Source organism: Accipiter gentilis, chromosome 26 (assembly GCF_929443795.1).
Source record: "Accipiter gentilis chromosome 26, bAccGen1.1, whole genome shotgun sequence".
NCBI classification, from domain to species: Eukaryota; Metazoa; Chordata; class Aves; order Accipitriformes; family Accipitridae; genus Astur; species Astur gentilis.
This window is the reverse complement of record NC_064905.1, coordinates 21,097,174-21,122,158: the sequence shown is the minus strand read 5'-3', so window position 1 is coordinate 21,122,158 and position 24,985 is coordinate 21,097,174. Positions and strand designations below refer to the sequence as shown.

Here is a 24,985-nt window from a genome sequence, read left to right as displayed (position 1 = left end):
AGCCTTTTTCACACACGAGAAAGGGAGGAGGGGGAACTTTTCCAGAGAGCCTCTTTACCTCCCCTCCTGTGGCACAAGGACTTTTATCCTAATACAAATGGACCAGCCGAGACTTTTTTTTAAGGTCCCTGGGGCAGCCATCCAGTAACAAAAGCAAAGTTAAACAACTCCAAACAAAAGCAGCAGAAGAAAGGGGGTGTGGTGGTGGAAATAATGCCTGGCTAAGTAGGAAACTTTAATGATGATACATGGAAAAAGTTAAACAATTAGAACTTGAATCAGTTTGGCCCGGGTCCCACCTCATTTAGTTAATAAACGGCGCCCTTCATCATGTTGGATCTACCGGAGGAGGCTCCCAGGGTTGGGCAGGTCAGACGGTGGCTGCTGCGTGGGCCAGAGCTGCCGTGGGGACAGCGAGGGGGTCCCGGAGGGGTCCCAGGGCTGCCCGGGCACCCTGTGTCCCCCTCTCCAGCCTCACACCCGGGGATCGCCCGGCGGAGCTCAGCCGTGGGGCTGAAGCCCCACACCAGTGGTGCCCCGGGCAGAGGGGCTGGGGATCACGGTGGCTGTAATGTATAAATGCATCCGACATACGTACGTGTTCAAGGGTGACTAGAAAAATCACTAATTGGAGAGTCATGTTAATTATTTGAATATGTGCACTAATTAGGCGTGGAGTTACACAGACCCAAACTGTACGGAAATCTTTTGCGCCACGTGGGGATCCTCAGAGGCTTTGTCTTCTTAAATATTTTAGGCACACTCAAGCAACAATTTCCACCTATGAACACTTTCCAAATAAAACCTTTTAGATTAAATATCTATTGGAAGCACTTAACTGACATTACTTCCGACTTTCCCACATACCAGTGAATCAAATGGCAACCAACTATTAAAACCAGACCTGTTGAGATCTAGCCACATAAGCATCCCGCTATGATACAGCTGCTAAATCCCAGCAAGCCTGCCCTCACCCTCCCGGTCCTCCGTGCTCCTACCACCCAGTGGGTTGCTGTAGCTCAGGGGTCAGCAATGATGGGGTGGGACAGGGCTTTTGGGACTGGTTTTGTCCCCACCGTGCCAATGATGCAGCTCCGGGCTCCCTGTGCTGGCCCGTTATGGGGAATGAGCCCGAGCAGTGCTGCAGCCTGCGCCGTGCAAGGGGATTTTCAGGAATGCTGTTTGCTTACGGCTGTACCGTGCTTTACATCATCCTTGGGGAGAAGGGTGTTTGCCAGCCTGGGTTCCACCCGGATCCTGCCCATGGTGACGGGGCAGGTGACATCCCCAACCCCAAAGAGCTGCGGGTCCTGGTTTGGTGACAGCCTGGGCCACCAGGTGGGAGAAGGTACCCTCGGAGCAGCACCACGGCTGGTTAAAGGCTGCTCATAAACCTGATTCATCAGCCTTATGCAGGGGCAGACGCAGTCAAGCTCTGGAACGTTGCAGGATGAACTGGGTCACGCTGCTGGAGAAGACCCGGGCACCCGTGGGCATTCATGTAACGGGCAGAGACACAATGACCCTTCCCGTCTCCGCACATGATGGGACAGAAGGTCGCAGGAAGGTCTCATGAGTTAAGAAAAAAACCAACCAACGCCCTACCCAAACACAGGTCAAACCTCAGACAAGGTTCTCAATGCACAATGCTGTGAGAAGCGCAGCTCTCCAGCTCCGAGATGGTTTTTGAAGTTTATCCAGCACCCTCCTTATCTGGATGCCGAGGGACCCCCGCACATACAGGTACTGCCACGGGCGAGACCCAGCCGGGGACCAGGCAAAGACCAAGCTAAGTAATGCGAGACAAAACTGACAATACAATTTTATTTCGTATTTCATACAAATGGTGCCCTCCCCACGTTTTACAGCGTTAAATAGCATTACCTGGTGAGACGGGAGGCTTGCTTGCGGCAGGTCCTGCAAACCCCATAATGTGAACGAGATGGCCCGAAGCCAGGAATCAATGTGCCTTAGGATGGGGTTGTGCGAGGCAGCTCCAGCTTCAAGCTCCGGGGGGGGTTGATTACTCCTAAGAAACGGTATCACGAGACAACCACATGGAAAAACTGATTTGTGGGAACTTGGGTTCAAATTAAAAGAAAAGCCCCATGCCCAGCACTCCCAGTGCTGTACTGGTACAGCAGCTGAGCAAGACCAGCAAGGATGCCCCGCCAGCAGCATGCTCACTTAGGTGCGCAAAATGAGGGCAATGGAACAATTTATGAATTTCTAAGGTGTTCCCTGGGCCAAGGCTGCAGGACACCTGGCATCCCCGCAGGACACAACCACCACGCAGATGGAGCCGAACAAGGCAGAAGAGCTGCAGAGCGTGACACGCAGCCCCAGCTGGCAGCTGTGGCCAGCTGCTGCCATGGAAAATGGGAAAAGCCCCCTGTGCCATTCATGTCGTGAGTTTTCCATTGCTCAGCCGAGCTGGCTTCAGTCCTGGGTTTGGGTGAAGCCTGAACTTTCAAGCTACGGGCACCAGAGCTCAGCTCAGCAACACGTGAAGTTACTGGAGGAATTCAGAACAAATGTTTCTGACAATGGAAAACTAAGGAGCTCCAAGCAGAGGCTTGCGAACAAGGGCAGTAACACTTCCCACCTGATCATTATTAGTCTCGTCATCATTTATAGTTGTCCCAAGTATTTCCCTTCAGATGATCCAACCTACTGAGCACGGCTTTGCAAACACAAGAAAAACGAGGCTCAGCGCTGTGATAAAAGTTTCCACATGTTACTTGTACTTTAATAATTACAAATCCCGATGGCGGAAGGAGGGGGAGGTGGATGTTCTGCTACCAGCAGGAACGCGCACGGTCAGCATCCCTGCGGCTGCGCGGCGGTACCCGGCCGGAGGGAGCTGCACGCTCGGGCAGCCCAATCCTGCCGGGCACAGGGCAGGAGCTGCTCCACTCCCTGTAAGGCACTGCATGAAGAGGTCTAGATGTAGCCCAGTAACACCCTAAAATCCTTACTCCCTTTTGGGGCACAGAACCCATAGGAAGAAATTGCGAGCTCAGCCCCAACCAGGATAATGTTCCCGACCCTCCTCCAGTCCCAGATTTCTCAGACCCCTGTTATGGAGAGCCAGAAGGGGAAGGAGTGCTTTGGCCATCACCCCATCTCTTACTTTCCTTCTCCGCGGAAGGGAAGCAAGCATAGACGTTTCTCTTTCTCCCCCACATCTTCCTTCTCTCAGGTGAGGAGGAGGAAGGAGGCTGTTGCAAAGCAGAAGTAACCTCGTGGTACCAAACCACACGGCCCCTGCCACCACGCGCAGTGGCATCCAGCAGCTGCGTGAGTGAACTCTGTTTCTCTCTCCCCTCCAAACACTAATATGAAAAAATAAAAACCACTTCGCCAACAAAGTGACATCCCAAGATCCTCAAAACCTCTTCCCCATCAAATAAAGTGGATGATGGACCTGGCTGAAAGCGCAGCCTTGGGATATGGGTATAAATCCAAACCCACTGCCTCTGGACTCGGGGCTCACCCCCACTCCAGTTACTTCCTAAGTGCCTGGAGGGATTTCATCACCGCCTCCCTGCTGGGAGACAGACCCAGATGGCAGCAATCTGGGGATCGAGAAATAAAGGACTACAAAAATACAGCAAAAGCTGGGGAAGAAGAGCCAGAAGGGCCAAAGCAAGGACAGCTCAGGGGGCAGGAGCATGGGAGGTGGGAATAGCCGAGGTGGGCTCTGTGCTATTTCAGTGTCCTTTAAAGGTGTGTTGGGATGATTAGATGACAGAGAACAACTGAATAAGAGTGGAAAAAGGAAGAAAAAAGCCTCATCGCGCGCTCAGTGTGGAGATCTCTCGGGGAACTTGGATCGGTCCATGTCAGCCTCAAACTGCAGTGCCCTCATGCAGGGAATTTCACAGCAAATACTGTTTTAAGAGACCACCCTTCCTTGGCACATCTGCGGGGATGGGGCTGAGCCGGGGACCCCAACCCACCGGTACCACGTCCCAGACTCCTCAGGGGGTCGGTTTTTAATCACCGGGGCAGCTGGAGGGCAGGAGATTAAGGTCAGGATATAGAAGTCGGCTTCTTTTGTTAAAGTGCCTTATTTTCTTTGAGCTTTTAAAACATTTTCCTCGCTTTTTCAGAAGAGAGGGGCAAAAAAAGGAATACTGGTTTTATATGAAACAGAGCAGAGAATTAATCAATATTTACACGGATCTTGGATAAGGTTATGGCACAGACTAATAACCCAACACAGCAACCCAAAAAGCAGAGTGTCAAAAAGAAGGGAAAAACCTGTTCGTATGCTTTCAACACCATCCCCTGGAGATCCCAAGTGTAAACGGTTTTATCTAGGAAAAGGCATTTTAACTTGGGCTTTGGTAATCGGGGTTGATTACAGCCACATTGCGCAGCCGGCGGGGAGGACGTGGGTGGGCGCGCGGCCGCCCGACCTCTCCAGAGCACAGCCTGGGTTTAGACAAGTTCAACTTTAGCGTTTGGATAAACAGCCACCACGTCATATCCCTCGGGGGGCTTAACCCTCTCCTTCGCGTGCGTCTCGCAGTACAGCTGCTCTTCGATGAAGAAATACCCTCGCTGCTTCAGGTTGAGGCCGCAGTCGTCGCACATGAAGCACTCGGGGTGGTAGAGCTTGTCCCGAGCTTTGACGATCGTGCCCCTGGTGAGAGACGGGGAGAGATCAGGTGAGATGGAGAAACAGAGAGCATCAACAGCTTTTCCTTCTGCCTCGAGTAAAACAGAGTAAGAGAAGGAAAGCGGCATGTAGGGGCACGTAAGGGTGTTATCGTGGGTTCCCATCTCAAAGCTCAGCCCACCCAAAGCTGCCACCCAGCTCCAGGCACGGCTCCGCCGTATTTCTGCGGGAAGGGATGCTCCGTTCCCATTTGTCCGCTCCCCCTGCGGCATCGCTCCACGGCTCGATGCAAAACGCAGCCTCGAATATCTACGCCCAGCCTGGATCCGAACATCAGGAACCAGCGTCTTCCAAGCGCTGCTGGCAGGGCTGGGGCTGCGCGCACGCAGGCACCACGGCTTTTGGAGCGGAGACCCTCAGCTCACAGCACCAGCAGGAACGTGGTTACAGGCGTTTGCAGAGCAGACTCTCAGCCAGCAAATCTGGCTGGAGCAGAATGCAAATTACAACAGAACATAAATTACAGCACAATGAAGCAGAAAACCGCCTATATTCTCTGAAATCAGACCTGACATCCATCTGTCGGAGACTAACTCTTCGACAAACTAACAAAAATAATCCGCAGACCCCTTCTACTTGACCCTCAGAGCGTTTCTCCCTCCGTAGGGCAGCGAAAGAGTGCCAGCACCACCGGCGCTATTCATAGTCCCTGGGCAGTTACTATGACAAGCAGGGCAGAAAACATCCCATGAATCATCCCCGTTTTGCCACACGATTCCCTTAAAAGGGGCAATCCAAGCCGTATTCCTTAATTCCAGGTTTATATACGGTTAGCAAAACCCAGAAAGGGCTTCAAGGTATTCCGCAAGGCTCCGGCGAGACGCGACACTTACACGATGCCGTTCCCGCAGCGGGTGCACTCGGGGAGCATCTGCAGCCCGGACATGGCACCGCCAAGCTTTGACACCGGGGACTTGATGTTTCGGGGGTTGCTGAGTTTGTCGAGTTTTTCACCTGCCAAGAATTTCAAAACAGACACAGATTGAAAAATTGTCTTCTTGGCGTTCCCCCCCCCACGCTTTTTTTTTTTTCCTTAAGGAGTCAGATGAGTCTCTGCGTGTCACAACAGAACCTGCAACTTGCTCCTGAGGAAGTAAGGAGCAAATGGCGAGACCAACTATCTCAAAAGTCACACAGCATTTGGGTGTGCAGATGACCACAGGACACTGTGCTGATCCTCTGCTCATCCTAACGAAGCACAGAGGGTGGCAGAACCCCTTGGCTGCATCAGCAGATGATCCATCCACGTGATAGCACCAATTCAGTACATATACCTTGTCAAAAGGCAAAACAGCTTTAATTTAGAGAGGAGAGATGAATTTGGCTGCAAAACTATCTAGTGAGTTAAGAAAGATAAATAGCAAAAATCTCAGAAAAGCTCCAGAAAGAAGAGGTTCTATCACACCATCATTTCAGGTGCACTTGGTAGATCTACCATCAGTCAAGGAGACAAAGGTGAAAGCCTTTGGAGAATGAGGCAAATTAAACCAAACAATAGTAGAATTACTTGCACTTTTTTCCCTAGAACACTCATTTAATCTCAAACAATCTAAAATAAAACACTGTGATAGAAGATAAGGTCTTCTGGGGCGCCAAGCCTCCGCTCGTAAAGGTCCAGTGACGGGGAAAGGAAGCAACGAAGATTTTGTGCATATGAACAATATCATGGCAAAGTTTTCCGTGTTGCAGCCCCCCTCCTTAGACATCATCTATCATCCACCCTTGTACTTCAGACAATACAAACACGCTTGTTGCCAACCACTGGGACACTTAAAAGCTTCCAATATTCACTGTATGGTTTTTTATGGCTCACAACTGACCGGTCTTTTGGGTATATATTGATCTGTGGTTCCTCTGCGATGGCCTGAGGTTACAGAAAGGAAAACCTCATGAAAAAGGACAATGTATTTTACTCCATCAGCTGAGACAGTTTGGAAAAGCAGCAGAGGAGCTCTTGGGTGAACAAGCCATTCTTCAGCATTCAGACTTCTTACTCTCCCTGAGCCTCCACAGTATTTCAGCCCACGGTCAACCTTAAACGTGTGCTTAAAGCCCGCGATGCCCAGGAGCTCTCGGGAGGGGCACAGGCACCTTCTGACCCAGGTGTCCGTACGCACTGCGCCCGTTTTGGAAACTTCCACTTGGATTTTGCTCTGAAGTGCCCCCCACAGCTCCAGGAATGCCTCTTCCTTTCCTAAAGTGAATTGTTAGTACCTGGAACGGGCACATCGTTGCCGGCGGTCGCTCGCTGATCCCATGCAGGTTCACTCAGTACATTTTGAAGGGCGCCGCTCGGCAAAGCTTCATTCCACGGAGACAGCCCCACTCCCTGATCTGGCACATCTCGGGAGCACCCATGGTCCTGGGCTCGGCTGGGGAGGAGGGAGCACGCCCGACCCCAACGCCCCCGGGGCCGCGCGGGCGTCCTCGCACAGCGGACCCCAGCCCCAGCCGTGGCTCTGATCCAGGGACCAAGGCTGCCAACGGTTCTAGCCAAGCGAGTGAAAACAAAAGGACTAATTTCCCACCAAACCCCGGTATCCCAAGACATAATATAGTGTTTGGAGATGCTGAGAGCCCCGATACGTGCGAGAAGACCTGCCCAGGAGCGGACCGGGGCTGCTCCACCCCAGGAGCATCTCTGAGTGCTCGGCTGGCTCCAGCCAAGGTTGCCTCTCGAGTCCTTCCACTGCCTTGCTGGGAATAAACAGAAACAACTACTCAAGCTGTTGGCTTCCCCCAGCATAAGATATGGCATGCTTGGACTAGAAGCGCTCATCTGCCAACATTTAACAGTTAAGCTGTCACTGTCTCTCAGACAGAATGCTTGGATAAGCTGCTTAAAAGAGAGGCGGGGTGGGGGAAGAGATTTTACAGCAAAATAAACCCTGCAGGAAGGGCTGCTTCCCATCTTCCCAAACGATTTCCCTCTATTTACCAGCCCACAGCCTCATCGTAATTTATGGTCCTCAGGAAGGCAGCGAGATGCTTTAACTCCACAACGTTAACCATCGCTGTCCCCATTTGTGGCTGCAGTGCTCATCCTTCCTGCACCAAGGGCACCTATGGAGGCAACCGCTGCTATTCCGCCAGATCCTCAGCACGAAGCATCGCTCCCGAAGGGTGAGGGATGGGGCTGGTGATGCTGAGGAAAATACGGCTTCCAGTAGAAACACCTTCCATTCAAAACAGATCGTTGTCCAAGACACCCAGCTCCTCAGGAGAGGAGATCTTGACTTTAAAAGGACAACGCACAGCAGGCTCAGGCCAAAGTGTTTAATTTTAGGCTTAAGGAAAAAGGAGGAGGGGTGGAAGCTGTACAACAACCTAGCAGAAACACTTCTGGGGATTTACACCGTGCCGAAACATCGCAGAGCTTTATGCCGGGAGGGATGCTTTTCACTTCATTTCTCATCCCTTACGAAATAAACAGATAGCGTCGTAACGACCGAGGCACGAGCGAGACCGTGCCTGTGGCCAGCCGCACATCCCCACTGCCCAGCACAGCCGAGAGGGAAGGGGTAGGTGACAGAACCGGGAGGTCACCTCTCCAGCCCACCGCCACGCTGGCTGGTACCCGTCCGCAGCATCTCGGGCTCCAACCGAACACACGGCGCTGCACTAGTGATGGGCTGGTACTGAGAAACTGCCGGGAGGAGCAGACATCCAGGACTGGTTGGGACGGTCCCAGGGTCTGGGGACTGTCCTGGCACCAATTTGTCCTCCCTTTCCCCCAGCCCACACCTTTTTCTTTCTCCCTTCCTCCCGAAGGTTAGCGCTGGGTTTCTGCCACCCCAGAGCCATGGGATGCAAGGGGAGGCAGCAGCAAACCAGGAAAGCTTCAATTTTGTTCCCATTCCCTGGCACAGAGAAGGGAGGAAGGCAGCAGTGTTATTAATTGGGATTAACACAGTCACTTCCTATTTGCTTCTTCCTAACGAGGAGACCTGGAGCTGCAGCAGGCACCTCACCGGGAAGCTGCTCGTGCTTAATCTTGGTGAGGGACTTGAGAGTACATGTGGAACTTGTAATTAACGTCAGTTTTCCTGCCAGCCTCGAAGGGGCTGTAATATTTACACCCAGTAATTCCAAGGCCGATCCCATCTCGCGCTTTGCAGACATGCCAAAGTGCCACTGAGAAAACTAAAATTGGTAGAAACCCTTAATGCTCAGGAGTTACCTGCGGTCGTGGTTCTTCTTGTGAAGCAAGAAGCAATATCCTTCTAGTCAAAGAATATCCTTCTCCATCATTTTATATACACAGAAACTGAAATGCAACAGCCTGACTTGCTACCTCTTGCAGCTTCATAATGAGATTTGCAGCAGTTGGTACTTTCCCATAAAAACTAAGTTCCTGGATTCACATGATGGGAGTACGAGGCTCTTGGAAGGAAGCAGAATGAAGAGTCCTGCCCTAATGATTGTAAAGTAAAGCCTGAAAGTTTGAACATGAAAGCACCAACGGACTTACGGTTGAAAGGCAAATAAGAAGAAGTAGAAATGTATAGTTTGGGGATCTTATTATTTAATCCTTGGAGTTGGCTCCTGCCCACATTAATGACACAGGCAGGAAACACTGACAGACTTGAGAAGTGAGCCAAGAGCTCCTGATCTCTATCCTGGCGTTGCTGAGGACCATCCCACGTCCTTATGCAAATGCCATTTACTTAAACAGGCCTATGGTTCTCCACTGGTGATCTTACACAACCGCTTTAGGCCATTACATTTCATAAACCGACTCAGGAAAACAGCTGCCACGCAGAAGCTGTTTGCAAATCCATCTTTCACGCAATGTTCAAGTCGGCCACAAAATTTGGTAAGCCCCCAGATGCTGCCCTGAGCATCTGAAACCCTGATTTGAAACCCGCCATCCGGGCGTTCCCCCTCACGGGGTGCTTGGACCCCCCCGTCTTGAGCCGAGCTGCCTCGGCACCGAGGCGACGTGTGGTAAATAACGACAGAGCAGAAGAGTTTCCAAACCCACCCCATCAGCTCTGGCAGACGTGTCCTTTCGAGGCTTTTCCACCTTCTGGACCTCAGCGAGGGAAGAGGGAGGCAGCTAAGCCTGCAACAGCAACTTGGTGGGTGCAGAGGGACCAAACGATGGTCCAAGCCCCGCGGCGGTGCAGCGCCGCAGCCCCGGTTGCGGGGAGGTGTCGGGGACTCGCTGGGACGTTGCTATGGGTGCCAACCTCCTTACCGTTCTCGCCCGCCTCCAGCATGCCCTGCAAGTATCGGAAGGATCCAGACTGCTTAGGCTCCGATACGGGCTTTTCATAATCCTGAAGCATCTTGTAGACATCTGACTCCACGTCAATCCCATTTCTGTTCCGTGGGAGAGACTTCAAGGGGTCGAGGCTGTTTTAAAGAAAAGAAAGAAAGGCTCCAGTCAAATATAAACAGCAATTGTCAGCTCATCAGGGAAGTACTGAAACCTCCAGGTTCCCACAGATTCACTTAAACACCTCTGTTCCCATGTGTTTCTCTGCCTGGAGGTATGTCTGTCCCAAGAAGAGCCACTGAGCCCGGGAAGTTAAACTTGTTCCCTGTTCAGCTCCAGTTGAGCAACACAGCTAGGGCTGGCCCAGTTACCAGATGCCTTCGGGAAAGAGGGCAGCTGCTTACAAGCACTGTAAATTGCTCAGCAACACATGGAATTTATTGGAAAAAAAATGGGTAAAACAACGCATTTCATTCATTACGTAGGGCCACCCCTCGTATCTCTGTTAGGGCATCCGGCACGGGGAGAGTGTGAGCTGCTGCCAGGCACTGGCATGACACAAAATCTCCTTACCATCCGCAAGCACCTCTTTTGAAGTTAGCGTTTCTGTAGGCGACTGCATTAAAAGATCCGTTTGCCAGACACAGCCCACAGCTTAAATGAGAAAACCACCCCACGAGGCCGCTCAGCACCGAGGACGGGACCGGAGAGCGGTCCCGTAACTCCCCCAACCACGCGCCCACCCTCAGCATCCAGACCTGAAGCTGCTCCTTGTCTGTATGCGGCACGACTGGGGTACAACAGGCAACAAATGGCGATTTAAACCGTTATTCCAGTTCATTCAATATGTCAAAACATGAAAAGCGTAGTTTGGAATCAAAAATGTTTCGGGTACGTGTTTAAGTACGAGATGAATTGAAGTGCTGTTGTGGTTCACTGAGGCCCCAAAGCCCGGCCCAGCTTCGTGGGAAGGGGCTCCTTTTCCTTTTTAAGGAGAAGGTCATCAAGGTCATTAAAAAAACAACAAAAATAGCAAGGGCCCTGCACCCCATCAGACAGCTTAACATATTTTAGCCTTCATCTGACTAATTTTCTCTACCAGCATCATACTCATGACCCCTTAAAAAAAAATAAAATTCACTTTCAAACAAAGAAAAAAAAAAAACCAAACAAAATTAACTTTCAAAGAAAAGCCAAAGCTCCATTTTCTGGGATTGACCTGCCTGGCTGTCCCAGTCCCTGCGGGCAGGCGAGTGCCAGCCTCAGGTGATCGAGAGGAGCGATCCCTGTGACTCCCAGTAGCCCAAACCCTCCACGTGTGCCCATCTGCCCTGCTATAGCCCTCTTGTACATCAACTCACACGTTTTCAATGAAAAAGGACAGGTTTTGACCAGTCCAGCCTGATCAAGCACGAATTCAAAGAGAATGCACTTCTGACTCAATTCTACTCAAACACCCGAGCTAATCTCCTGGCTTTTGGCTCACACGCAGATAACATCAGATTTTGTTCTCTGTATTTTTTGTGTGCTTCTCTTCTTTCCAACTTCATTAACTTTCTGGAGCAGCACAGGGAATAAGCTGGCTCGCAGCATCATTGAAACATGAATTCATGCAGGCACAGAGTTCCCGAGCTGAAAAGAAATGCTCTTTGCTCTTTGTATTTGATACAGACATTACTTTCTTGCAGAATATTTTGCCAGTCTGGAGGAGCATAAATCAGCAGCAGCATAAGCCATGCGAAAGCATTGCAGTCCACAGCCTGGCCTGTCTCAAAGTCCCAGTTATCCTCCCAAACCGTTCTTGGCTACAGAAAAGTTTTTTCTTTCCTACAAGCATTATTTATTTCCCAGCCTCCTGGACAGCTGCATTAAGCAGATCTTACATTTATAAACATCCCAGTTTGATAGGGTTAATTTTCTCTGCGGATACCTCCAGCTCCCAGACCAAGGGTTTGCTGCGGGGTCTGGGGCGGTACGATCCCCGCTCCTGGGAAGGCAAAACCTTCCATTCTGCCTTGAATATCTACTTTGAAAAACCAGGATACTAACGTCTGTGATGCTCCCTAGCATAAATCCCAGCCTGGGGACTGGATCTGATGCTGCTAATCTACCTGCCCCCATCATCAACAGAAGGATCTTATGTAGATCTGGAAAACCAGCACCTTTACCCACCTCGGAGATGAACAATTGAACATTGCTTCAGCATCACAAGCTTAAATTCAGTGTTGCAGTTGCTACATATATACATGTGGCCATTTTGTTCAGAACTTGGCATCTCCAAACTACCTTTTTTTTTTCCTTTTCCCCCCTTTTTCCCCCTTTGCCCCCGTTTTTTCTTTTTTCTCTCTTTTTTCTTCTTTTTTTTTTCTTTTTCTTTTTTTTTTTTTTTTCTTTTTCCCCTTTTCTCCCACCTACACTCAACTAATGGAGTAGGAGCTGAACCCGGGATCTCTGAAGCTCCGGGAATAACCACATCCTCAACGCAGCCCCCTGAAACCGAGTTTGCGTGAAGAGCAGCAGGACCCAGAGCGTGAGCCGTGCTCTCGTCCCACCTCTGGGCAGGAGCGATGTGGAGCCCGCTCAGCTGGCTCGGCAGAGCCGCCTCGGAGCCGCTGTTAGCGTAGAGCCGGGTCGGGTGATGGTGCTGCACGTTCGGCATCTGCTTGTTGTCCATGGGGCTGCCCCCAGCCCCGTGGGGCATCATCGGCCTCCTGCTCTGGGCAGGCCCGTTGTCCTGGAAGAGAAGAAAAAGCAGAAGAAACCCCGTGAGATTTAGAGTTCTTAGTATGACATACACGGAGAGACCGCGTCGGGACGTGCAGTTTGCAGTAATAATATTTTATATGCACTGTGGAAAATGGAGATATGCAGCAGGAAAAGGAAAACTCAGACTCGACCTGCAGTTAAATCTTGCTGAATCTATGCAAGCTTTCCTTGGCCTCCGACCAAATGAACTTGCCTGTTCCTCCACGGTGAGCCACTGCCAAGTATTCTGCACTTATTCTCCTGTAAAAGCATATTTGTTATTTCCGCAAAAGAAAGGCTGCGAGTCTGCTTCTTGTTTCGCGTTACATCACTCCGAGAACGCTTATCGCTCTCCTGACTTTGGGGCAATCACTCCTGATTTACATTAGCAAAACACGGCAAAGCCCAAGCTCTACAGCTACGCGTACAGGTTGGGCAAGACCCCAAGCCAAGGGGCCAATCCTGGTATTTTTGTTTACTTGCAGCTACCCTCCTCCACAAAGATCCATTTTGGGAGGTTTTCTCCCAAAACAACATCAGTCATTTACAGTGTGAGAAACGCACCGGTCAAGGGTTTAGGTTGGTATTCCTAATTTCATTTGCTTTTTAATTCCCAAGGCAAACTACGGAAATCTTTTTGTCATCCGACCTCAAGTCAGGAACTCCGATGCCGTTAAAAGGCAAGTTTTTTCCATATTATTTTACCTACATAAAACATTACCTACGTGTTTTTCCAAAGCTCTGTTAGTCAGCCCCGCACACACCCATAAATCCAACAGTACCTACAGTTAATCTTGCCGCAGGCCGCGTGAGCCAGGCTTTACCTGCTGACCCTCAGCCTGGGGAGCGACCAGCAGCCCCTTCCCCAGAGAGGGGCTAATTCCAGCTATTGGGAAAAGTGGCAGAAAGCCGGACACAGCCTAAGGACACGCGCCGGCTGCTGCTATTTCCAGCCCTGTGAGTCAGAAACATGCCCGTACCGATGGAAGAAAGAGATGCTTGTATAAGAGGCTGTAATCTGTTTAATCTGATTTAATCTGTTTCAGGGCAGATCCCAGCGATGCTGCCTCGCACCAGCTTTTCAGCAGACTGAAGCTGATGCAAAACCAAGCAGAAAAAGAAAAAGCCGTCCTGTGAACAAATAATAAAGTGCATATTGCGGGGCTTTAATACAAAGCTTACTTTTGACTGAAATAATCCAATAAATACTAATTGGAAACAAATGTCTATCACTGGTGCATGGCAGAAAACACTGGTGCTCCCAAGCCTTGTAAAAATGAACAGCTAAGAGAAATGAAAACCAGATCCTGCTAGAGAAAGAGCTTGAAAGTCCAATACTTCAGTTCTTCCTAAGGCAAAACTCCCATTGATAAAAACCGGGCTAAATTAAGAACTGCAAAATGGTGCCTTTGAGTTTTTTTCTGCCACCAGCTGAAAAACTGCAGACTCCGGCAAGCTCCCAGCACCTCCACCACCTCGGAAGCCTCGGCAGCCACCCCGAGCCCTCTCGGCACTGCTCCTTCCACACCGTGCATGCACACACACGTGGGGAAAACTGCCTCCAACATAATAACTTTAAATTATCTATTAAAAAAGGAATTTTGCTGCCAGGAATAATATAATTTTAACTGTTCCCCAATTTATATTCTTTAAAAAAAAGCCCCAAAACCCAACCAGGCTATGGGTTTCCAGTTCCCAGATTTACATTATTATTTCAAGGAAAATAAAGAAAACTCTTTCAACCATGACACAGAGAGGAAAAGAAGGATCATAAACATTTCGGGGAAAAAAGCAATGGTCCATGCTGCCTGGCAGGCCACTGCGAGCTAGAGAGTTATGCTTTTAAAAAGCCATTATGGTTAATTATCTGTGCGTCGGGACTCAGACGCACACTCGGTCCGAGGGAAGCGGTGGCTGGAGCCTTTGCCTGCAGAGCACCGGGCAGGATCCTCCGCTCTCCTCCGGCCCCACGGGCTCCTCCATACCAGGGACACCCAGACCCTTCGCCGGGAGCACGGGGCTGGTGGCTATTTCTGGCATGAAAACCTCCTCCAGCAAAGGGCCTAGAGACCATAATCTCCACAGACTTGCTTTAATCCAAGGTAGCTTGTAAAGCGTTGCCCATTCGTCCCTGTTAAGCTCAGCAATTTGTACATGGAGAGCAAACGTTGCTATAAAGCTAAAACTTATTGCTTGGGCACTCTCCAAAAGGCACGAGAGCCCGGTGATGGAAACGGGGCTTTTCAGAGCCCTCCCTGCACTGCCGAGCTGCTCGGCATCCCCAGTTGCCACCAGGTCTCCATCCCGCAGGGACGGGGATGCTCACCCGTGGTGGCAGCTCACCCGTGTTATAAAGCCAGAGGTGACCCAGCAGCATCCATATGGATCAACAGGCTCCTCCTGACGGACACCGGAGCGCTCCCACTACCCTAACACCTACCAGACCCAGGCCATGGAGGTGAAGCAATGGATGTCCCTCAGCCTTTTCCACCAAGTTCTTGGCAGGCTTTGGAGAGCTGTGCTTCATGTCAGGGGCAGCTAACAGCTTTGGGGGAAACACAGAGAAAGCATTTACCCCTGTGAGAGCACACCAGTCTTTGCCGCCTTCGCCGCTCTCGGTTTCTCAGCCACGCAACTTTCCTGTTGCACAAAAAGCTGTTCCCGGCACAGAGCTCTGTCTCCTTTTTCTCATCTCAAAGGCCATGAGACTGCAAGGCTTTGCATTGTGCAAAACACTCACGCATTCGTTCTCGGAAACCTAGAACCAGATGGATTTCTTCCCGGTTCTCGAATTCAAAAATCAGAAAAAAATTCCCCCCTTTGGGACCTAGTTTGCTTTTCTCTGCTGGCTTTTCTTCCTGCTTTTTATGGTCTCTCTTAAATTACGAGGGTTTGCAAACCCTTCCTAAGAGCTGGCCTGCAAAGTTTCACCGAGGAGAACTCTTTTAGGTTACAGAACAGAAACTCGCAATCTATTTTCTCACGCTTGCCTTCTAGGACCATCAATTACGAAGCACAACCGACCTCCTGACACGCAGTACTTGGAGCTCCTGGAGCCCAGGCCTCCTCACTCCTGGCAGAGACGATTCGCACAGCTGCCCCACAGCAGATAAACGCAAGGCAGAGCTAGAAAGGAGCTGTGTGAAGTCCCAGTCCCAGGGAGCAGGCGGGTTTTGGGGTGGGTTTGTGTGCGGCAAGCACCCTCAGCCAAGTGCCCAGCCAGACTGACCTTCCCTGGTCACCACCTTGCTGGAGACCCCCAGCCCATCCCTTCCCACCAGGGGAAGGATTGAACAGAGGAAGAGGGCTTATTTGGAGGAGAATGAGCCACAGCAAATAAAAAAGATGACCTGCAGCAACCACTTGCCTTGATCACCCCACGCACAACTTCATCAAAACCTCCTCATCCTCCTCGAGATGCATTTATCAGCGTTGCACGAACGCAGCCTGTGCCTTACGAAGCACAGGTAAGGGCTGCCCTTACCGAGACAGTATTTATATCCCGAGGAACTATTTCCAGCAGAAGGAAAACACGACATGACGTACGGGAGTGTTTCTCTTGGCAGCAGGCGCAGAAAGTTGTACGTACGTAGCTGCGGTAGGAGCAGCGCCTTGCCTGGAGCTGCGGTCGGACTATAAGCACCGATGAGCCATGTTGGGTTGACTGTTGTGCCTGAGCTACCGCGTCTCTTTCCACCAACTCTCGGACACCGACAGCCAGATGCCGTCAACTTTGCTCACGCTGAACTGGAGCTCCCTGTGCAGAGTCTCAAGCACGTTCTTGGGTGCCACCGTTTATTAAGATAGGAGAAAAGAGATGATAAACTCGTTTTCAGATGCCTGGCTCTTGTCTCCCCCACACAATGCAGCACTGAGAGCACAAAAGGAACGATTTTCTGAAGCAAAGAGCCCATACCACTAATCAGCTGAAACATGAAAGGTGTCTATAAATCTTATAAGGGAAAAAAATTCACGAGATACGCACAAGGAAATCTGGAAGAGAAAGAGGTTGTTCTACCCCAAACAGGACGGATATATTAGGTCTGCACCGTTGCTGGAAACAGGTACAGGACTTCAATTTCCTTAATGAAAACCTTTTTTTCTGCAACGGCTGTTGACGTCAGGGAACGTGTTTGCAGCCGGTGACCCTGCCAGCCTTGGGCCACACTGAGCACGCACGGCCGGCTCTGCGGTGGCCACAGAAGGAGTTTTTTCTCACCTACATACAATGGGAGTTAAGGCTGGTGCTTCGAATGAGAGTCTACTAACAAGAGACTGATGCCACTTGTATTATTGGAAAAACACACTATTAAATTGAAAACCAAACAAAATCTCTCAAGACTTCTAGAAAATAAAGCACAAAGCAAACAAAAATCATCCCAACACCACCAAAACACGTAACTTGTTTGGGCATTCATCAGAAAAAAAAAATATTTAAGAGGGAGAAAAGGGGCTCAGCTGGGCTGCTGAGGAGCTGGTGGCCCTTGCACCCAGCGGGTGCTTCTGCGAGGGGCAGCCCGAGAGGCAGCGCGCTCCGGCACGGCACCCGGCATCCACCCCAGCAGTCCCTCCAAAGGGGAATTCTGTGCTGGAAGGAAAACAATGTTCTTAAAACATGGGATTTCCTTTTATATTTAAAGGGAAAGAAACTGAATGAAGGATTTAATCCTGGGAATTCCTCAAAGAGCCAGAAATAGGGAAAGCTTTTTTACCTTCCTTCTTCTACAAGCACTTATTCAATTTCTAGCAAGTCCCTCTGTTCCCTGACTGCTTATTAGCAAATCTCCTTTCCCCTGTATCAGCTGAAGGTATTTTGTTCAGCTACAGCGTGATGCCTGGACACAGCCAGCGGAGCAATGTGCACAATCAGCAAAGTAATGAAGCTCCAATGCTTTTCACAGGATATATCGTTTCCAGTTTCAGGAAACATACAGGGGAGCATTAAAAGAAGCAAGTTGAAGATTTCAACAGAAATACAAATATACTCTGTGGCTTCACCAGGCAGAGCTAAAACATACTCTAGGTAACAAATACGAAGATAGGCTTTGCCAGCTCATTGCAGTTGTGCCCCAACTCTGCTGGAGTAGCTGAATTGAGGCACTTTCAATCCTCAGGGTTTTTTGTCAAACCTGTAACACGACAGAAGACTCAAAAATTAAAAACTTCTATCAAGCTAATCACTGTTGAAATAAGTGTTCCCATAAATAGGAAAACATGCAACCAACCAAGAATTTTCAAAAGGTTTGAAAATCAGTCTCAGTCCTTCTCTCTTTGGGAGAGAGTTTATCATCTTTTGAAACCACCTTTTGTAGAGTCAACAAATAAATCTCTTCGGATTTTCAAAATACATCAAGGCAAGCACACAGTTTCAGCTGTCTGCTTAACAGGAATAACATTGGGATCCAAAGCTGGGAAGAGTTTAACTCATGGATTTGAACCTAAGCCCTTCTCTGGGCAAGCAGAAGTCCCCCGTGCTCGCCACCTCAGCTGTGCTCTTCAGGGCTGTGTTTTGCAGAGCTGCAGGAGTTAACTGCCCTTCGCACTCAGAGAATATGCTACACCAGACATGATTTCTTAAGAGTTTTGAGAGCTTACATTTGTATTCTGATACACTTTGGTAAAATACATCCAGCCTTACTTTCCTAAAGTTTGACCATTTTTCTGCCTCAAGTTTTCTTATTCTTGGGGTGTGGGGGAGAAAAAAAAAAAAAAGATTTTTCTTTTTTTTTTTTTGTGACATTTTGCAAAATACCCTATTTGTCCTTTCAGTCTCTTTCAAGCACAAGTCTTTAGCTCTAGAGACTACAGGTTTTGGACACAGCTTGAGAGAACATCTTCATGTTCTGATCCAAAGCACTTAAAAGTTCATTCACCTCACAGCATATTAAATTAGACCCCTAAAAGGCCACAAGTACAAACAAAATAATTCGTCTCATATTCCAGACTATCAGACAGAGATTAAAACTGAAGATTGCCAATTTGAGAGGCCAATGTTGGCTCCTACAACCTCCACGTCAGCACCTACACCCATGGCCTGATTTGGAAGGGCATTGAGCAACTGTAGCTTCAGCATATCTGAGAAACCTTCCTTGGGAGCAGCCCCACCAGCTGCAGAGCTGAACACACCTCCAAAATTACACCTCCGATCCCCAAATCCATCCCGGATCCCACTTGTGCAGCGGTGGGAGAAGATCTGCAGGGACAGGACCAGCAGCAGCTCTGGTTCCCACCAGCACAGGCACCCAGCTGCACCCAATAAAGACGTTTATTTTGCTGAGCCCAGGAGAGCCAGTCCTGCTCTCCGTTATAAACACGTGCTGCATCAGACTTAAACAGAGCTGAAGGTCATTAACGGCTTGGCTCAGCCAAAAGCAATTTTCTGTTTGATGTACTTCAGATCCACTCTCTTCCTAAAACCAGAACACGATCAGTCAGCATCAGCTAGATGTTTGCTGCCAAAAATGCTGAATTAGAGACACGGGCGTCGCTGTTTGTGCACCAGGAGGTCGAAGCACCCCTTAGCCATGGGGTCACCTGGAAGAGGTACCTCTCGTGAGTACGCTCGGCTACTTGTGTCCATCTTCCAGCAGCAGCAGGATGAGCCCAAGTGCTTCGCTCCGGCTCCTCACCGGCATTTGACTTCTCTCTCCCTCGCTCCGAGCTTGGGTAATTGAGCCCAGCTGTGTTCTGCCGAGAGCCCGCCAGCGACTCTCCGACATACGGCTAAAAGATGCGTCCCTGGTATCGGTCCCTCAGCTGCCAACCATGGAAGAGAAGAGGGCAAGAGCACCTTTCTGCGGAACCGGGATAACGTTTGTATGTCACTATTACTGTTATTAGGAAGCCTTGAGCATCTGCCTCAAGAGCTACGCCTGAAGGAAGGTCGGCTTAGAGCAAACCCATCACGGTTTCTGCAAGGCTGAGCAGCGGTTTGAGACCCGTCCCCACCGCGCCTGCTGTCCAACGCGCCCAGACAGCCTGGTGATGGGCTCCTCGGCTTCTCCAATGGGCGCCTGGCACCGCTGGCTGCCCAGGGCTCAAGGGGACTAGCTCAGACCTGGCAGCAAGAGAAAAGAATAGGATATGGGCACGGATTTTTTTTTTTTTTTAAAGCAAAGATGCAATTTCTGCCCCTTGCTGTCTTTTCTTCTGACCCAAGGGGTACAGTCAGACTTCGACGACCTGATTCTGACCTCTCCTGGCAGAGGGCTTTTTTGTGGGCAAAATTGTACTGCCTTCATTGCTGCAAGTCTTCTTTCATACATATGTCACAAGCAATTAAGGCTGAAGACGTATCCTAGCATATCCCGACACCCTCAAAGACTGAAATTCAGCCTCGGCACAGAAGACAACTGCAATGCAGTGACCCCTTCCTCTCCTCCCCCCGAGCTTTTCAACAACAAAGACAGTGCTTTGCCTCTGATAAACTGGTTCAAGAAATAGAAGTCCTAGAAATAGGATTCTAGTCCTAGAAATAGAAATCATATTATTACCCCACAGAGGACGTGTATGGGATGGATGGCACAGTTTTCATCTGAATGCAAATAACAGATTTACACTGTGGCCGGTGTCCGCAGGAGCGGGATCGATTCTCCAGCTCACTGCCTCAAAAGAAGCCCCATGGCCAACCCTTATGCCAAGGGCTGCCCCCAAAGCTAAGAGAAAAGGATAAATTTTAAAAGCTACACACATTTTAACACATTTCCCTACAAGCACAGTTCAGATGTCGTGTTGAGATGCTGTTCTTACAGACTAAGCAGGCTTCAATCTAACTTTAAAAAGCTCTCTAAGTATGATCCTACTATTTAGCTCAGCTCAGAAGACTAGCAGATAAGAAAAAAAGGCTGGGTGTAGTTTGCTGAAGCTGGATGAACAGAGCGTGTGGGTTATTTTATGAAACGGATTTCAAATATTCTGCCAAGTTCCTCTTTCAGCGTATACCACGGTCTGAAGTAAAACTTCATCCATCACGTCCTTCTCACTACGCTCCTTTCACAGTCATCAGCTAAACACCAAATTCGTTTTTCAGATCTCTCTAAGTAAGAGACCAAACCCTTAAAATCAGATGGTCTTTTAGTTAAAAGGCCGCAGACAACATTCACGTGAAACATGACTCAAGCTGGAGCCTGGCTGAGCCCCAGCCTGCCCGCGTCCCCAGGACGGTCTGTACCCTAAGGGGACGGGGAGGGGGGGGGACAGGAACCCAACACAAGCCCCACAGCCTCGTGCCGGTCCTCGGACATGCTGAAAAACACCCGTGGGTGGTGTCCTGGCAGGCAGAGGTGCAGCCCCTGCGAGCATTGCTAAGGTTTGCTCAGCTTTGTGGTCTCGGACCTGGCAGTCAGGCTCATTTTAAAGCGGTTATTTCTATATTACACGCTGCAATTTCTGCCGAAACCCCTGCAAGCTACAGCAAAAGCATTATACGAAAGTCTGCATTGCTTTCTGGTTAATTGCTGTTAGGGCAGGGAGCAGGCTGAGGTCAGCCCCGCCGCCTCCCGTCAGTGCAAATCTCCAACCACAAACCCCCGCTTCCACAGGCAAAACACACACACCTTCACGGACAGCAGCCTCGCTTAGTTTTTCAGGAGTAATTCCACAAACGCACGACTCCAGGAGCTAGGGCTTGACCAAAACAACCCGCTGCCCTCGCCTTGGGCACCGCAGAGTCACCGGGGCCGGCACCGGGCTGCGGCTCACGCCGCCGAGAGCGCCCGATCACGAGCGACAGCACCGGAGGGGGAAGAGCTGAACGCTTCCTACGAACTTTAAATGATGTGTCACTTCTGACAGGGTTATAGCTGCCTTGACAAGAGTCACCTGAAATATGTTTGCACGGGCAGGAAAGTTTCTAAACCGTTTGTAAACGATGGTTGGGCATTTCTTAACTTCCAGGAGGAAGACCGACCCCTTTCTGAAGCAGTGCTCTCACGAGAAGCAGCTCTGATGTAAAATAAGGCATTATTAAAAGAAAAAAAGTACTTTTAGGGTGAGCTAGGAAAACATTCCAGCTCTATGTTTGCACATGTTCTGCGCTATAGACTGTATAGCATGAAGACGGCATACATCTAACCCAGGGACAATCTCTCACAATTAGAAGCTACGCAGACCCTTCTTAAGGAGCAAACACTTTTCCACCTTGATGCGGTCACGCTGATGGCCACCGGGGAGGGTCCGATGGCTGCTGGCTCCCCACAGCTCCGGCGAACAGCTTCGCCCCCCGGGAGAAGCCACAGCCCTCATGCGATTTAAAGAGCTCAAGAGGGACTTGAGCTGCAACGCCACGACTTCATCCCTTAAGCTACCTGGCTCCCCAGCGGTCTCTTAAAAATCCACAGCAATGGAAAAAAGTTACCCAAGACCGGCAAGAATGATTAAAATGTGTTTCCATTTATCTTGCCTGCTCCAGTGCCGAGGGCATGTTTTTAATATCAAGGATGCAAGGGGGTGTTTAACAAGCAGAGGGAGGAGGGCTTTGTACAAATGTACCGGTTTTATTAACACTTTCATAAAAAAGCAAGATAGCTGGGGATCATAGGCTCTGCTGAACTGGAGGGCACAGGATATACCGGCTGCGTTTTCAAAACACCTTCGGGCAAAGCTCTGCAGACAAAGCCCTTCTGCAAAGGCAACGTAAATACTTTTGGACATGGGAGTAACTATTGCACTGCAGTAACATCTTAAACTCTGTTAAGGCTCAGGCTAGGTGTGAGTATCTCCGGCTCTCACAGTCCTAAGACAACTTCAGCTGCAGTTCCACGTGAACAGAACTAATATTCACGGTAAGTAATTTTAGAAGAAATTAGGCTAGGTGAAGAAGCCTAAGAATAAAAGAATTTCTATGTATAAGCAGTATTTAACTTTCATCCATACAGGAAATCCTGATGACCATTAACAGAAAATAGACATCAGTAAAACCTCAAGGTATTTTTGCAATACAATAACCCTGGATAATAAAGAGCCTCGAAACGTCCTCCTCTCTCCAGCAGCAGCAGCGGTGCCCTCCTGCCAGATGACTACCTAGCCATAGCTAAGCTCAGCAACAGTCTAAACCCCAGAAAGGATTTTCTCTCTGCTTCCCAGTGTTCAGGGTCACCTTTCCAGCCCAGGAGCAGACAGCTGAGGTGCAGGAGAGCATTGCTCAGTGCAGGCAACGCACCCTGCCAGTGCTCAGCCTCCAGCCGCCCCCGCCGCGCACGGGCTTCTGCGTGTGTTGGCTCAACCTCCCCACTCCTAGAAAATAACGTCCGCTACGGAGACAAAAACCTCCAAACCCGTCACAAGTATCCACCCTGGCCTCCTGCCTGCTCTCCCTCCTCTTAGGGAAGATGCTGCTGTTCCCTTTTCAGTGCCACCATTTAATACTACCATTAAATCACTTTTCTCACCATCAGGTATTTGGCTTAAAGAACAAGCCTAGCGAGCTTAACACTAACGGGCATTGTCCTGATTTCATCCTTTTCAGCTTGCTGTCTTCTCTCTCCTCTACTCCCACTTGGGGGAATTGTTGCAATTTCAGGTGTTATGGTATCACACTTTCTGATTTTCTTTCCATAACCACTACCAGCAGCTAATGGAGAGAAAAAAAAAAAAAATCACTGGCAACAAGCTAAACTTCAGTCTACAGAAATATTACATGCTTAAGCCCAGAAGATGCCTACTTCATCACCGTGGCTTATCTGAACGTCTCTTTCTGTAAAAGCCGGGGTAAATTACACAAAAAAACCACTACAAAAGCAATGGGATAATATTTTGGTTTTAATTTTGGAACGCCCCAGCCTTTTGCTTTTACTCATGAATAAAGATAAACTCAGCTCGAGTCAAAAACACGTCCCAAGCTTTCCTGCTAACAAACAAGCCCTGGCAGTGCCCGTGGGACGTCCCAGCCCTCTGCGGCAGGAGCCTGCTGGTCCAGGGGATGGGAGGCAGCTGCTGCAGCGCGGCCGTCCCGGGCTCTCCACACGCCCTGGCTGCCATTTACCCACCCCTCCTGCCAAAAAAAAAAAGTTTTGGAAGCCTCTCCCTGCCCTCACCCCATCCCCTTCACCGGCTGGTCCACCCCGTGCTGCTTGGCTGGGTGCAAGGAGTCTGGGGGACCACAGTGAGCATCCCCCCTGCACCCAGCATCCCCCCTGCACCCAGCATCCCCCCCCCCCAACTGCGTGGGGACTGCTCTCTACACGTGCTCTCACCCCAGCAGGTCAAACAAGTGACTGCAAAGAGTAATTAATTCATCTTAAGTGAACAACAAGGAAAAAACATAGAATCATCACAGATATCTCAAGTTGGAAGGGACCCATGAAATGGGGTAAGTTCTTTTTCCCAATGGGTAAGAACAGCAGCACTGAACTACACGTCTGCTTCCAAACAAGCACTCGGTATTTCTGAGTACACAAGCAGGCAGCGTCCTTACCTGTGTTAACAGAGTCATCGCTGAAACTGATGTTATCAAGTAAAAAAACACTGCACATATCTGCGTTAGTGCTTTATCCAACAACATTTTCTGGTTTGTCCTAAATAAACCCACAGTTTGTGTTTTAGTATAGCTCCTATTTACCTTCTATGAGAGCAAACTAGTCAAGCTACCCGGGCAGAAGAAAACACCATTTTGAAGCTTCCATTCCCATTTTTTTCTTTTATCGCCAGATTGTTCTTTACTCTTTCATACAGAAAGATTATTGAAGCTCACTTAGCAAAGATGCTGATTTATGCAAGAGGTGTATAGAGGACTTCACATAAAAGGTTACAGCTACGAGAGATTAACGTGTTACAGTGGTACTGAGAAAATTCCTTTGTTTTCAAATGATTCAACGTGATATCACAGGAAAAAAAATAAACACAAGCGCACACCAGCTTGTGCGTAACCTCTTCACCCAGTAAATTAGATCAGCAGATTTTGGTGGCGTACAAACCCCTGATACCTAAATGTGAAATACTGCCTGAGTATCCACAGTTCAAGGCTGACGCCGCTTACAGCGGCCATCAGGATTCGGCATGTTTCTGCTATTAAATCAGTCCTCAAACAACGCGCTGGGAGTTCCCATGCGACGGGAACCCAGTCTCGTGCCAGGGCATTATCTCATCCTCTGTTTTCCCAAAAGTACGAGGCAGACGTTTTCCCCCTCCTTCAGCCCCGAGAGCACCAGTGGATGCCTGCGCGAGGACTGGTTCGACGGGGGAGCTGCAGGTCCCGGCGGGATCTTTCCCAGGAGCAGCCGTGGCCCATCCCGCCCTGCCAGCCAGGGGAGGAAGGAAGGTCGGTCACCTTGAGAAAGGAAATTCCACCTCTCCAGCGAGGAGGCTTTAACCCCTGGTTCACAGAAACAAGCATG

The 24,985-nt window shown here is 49.7% G+C and overlaps 1 protein-coding gene across 2 annotated transcripts in view; it reads right to left on the bottom strand.

Moving 5' to 3' along the window:
- Positions 1 to 1,817: 1,817 nt before the first annotated feature.
- PDLIM4 (PDZ and LIM domain 4) overlaps positions 1,818 to 24,985 on the bottom strand; it is a 53,757-nt gene continuing 30,589 nt past the window's right edge. For both annotated transcript variants that reach the window (XM_049829086.1, XM_049829085.1), the window contains 4 exons: positions 12,461 to 12,642; positions 9,888 to 10,045; positions 5,521 to 5,641; positions 1,818 to 4,651 (listed from right to left, as the gene is read on the bottom strand). In XM_049829086.1, the coding sequence (XP_049685043.1) occupies positions 4,447 to 4,651; positions 5,521 to 5,641; positions 9,888 to 10,045; positions 12,461 to 12,642 (666 nt within the window). In that variant the 3' untranslated portion in view covers positions 1,818 to 4,446. The remainder of the gene's footprint in view (positions 4,652 to 5,520; positions 5,642 to 9,887; positions 10,046 to 12,460; positions 12,643 to 24,985) is intronic.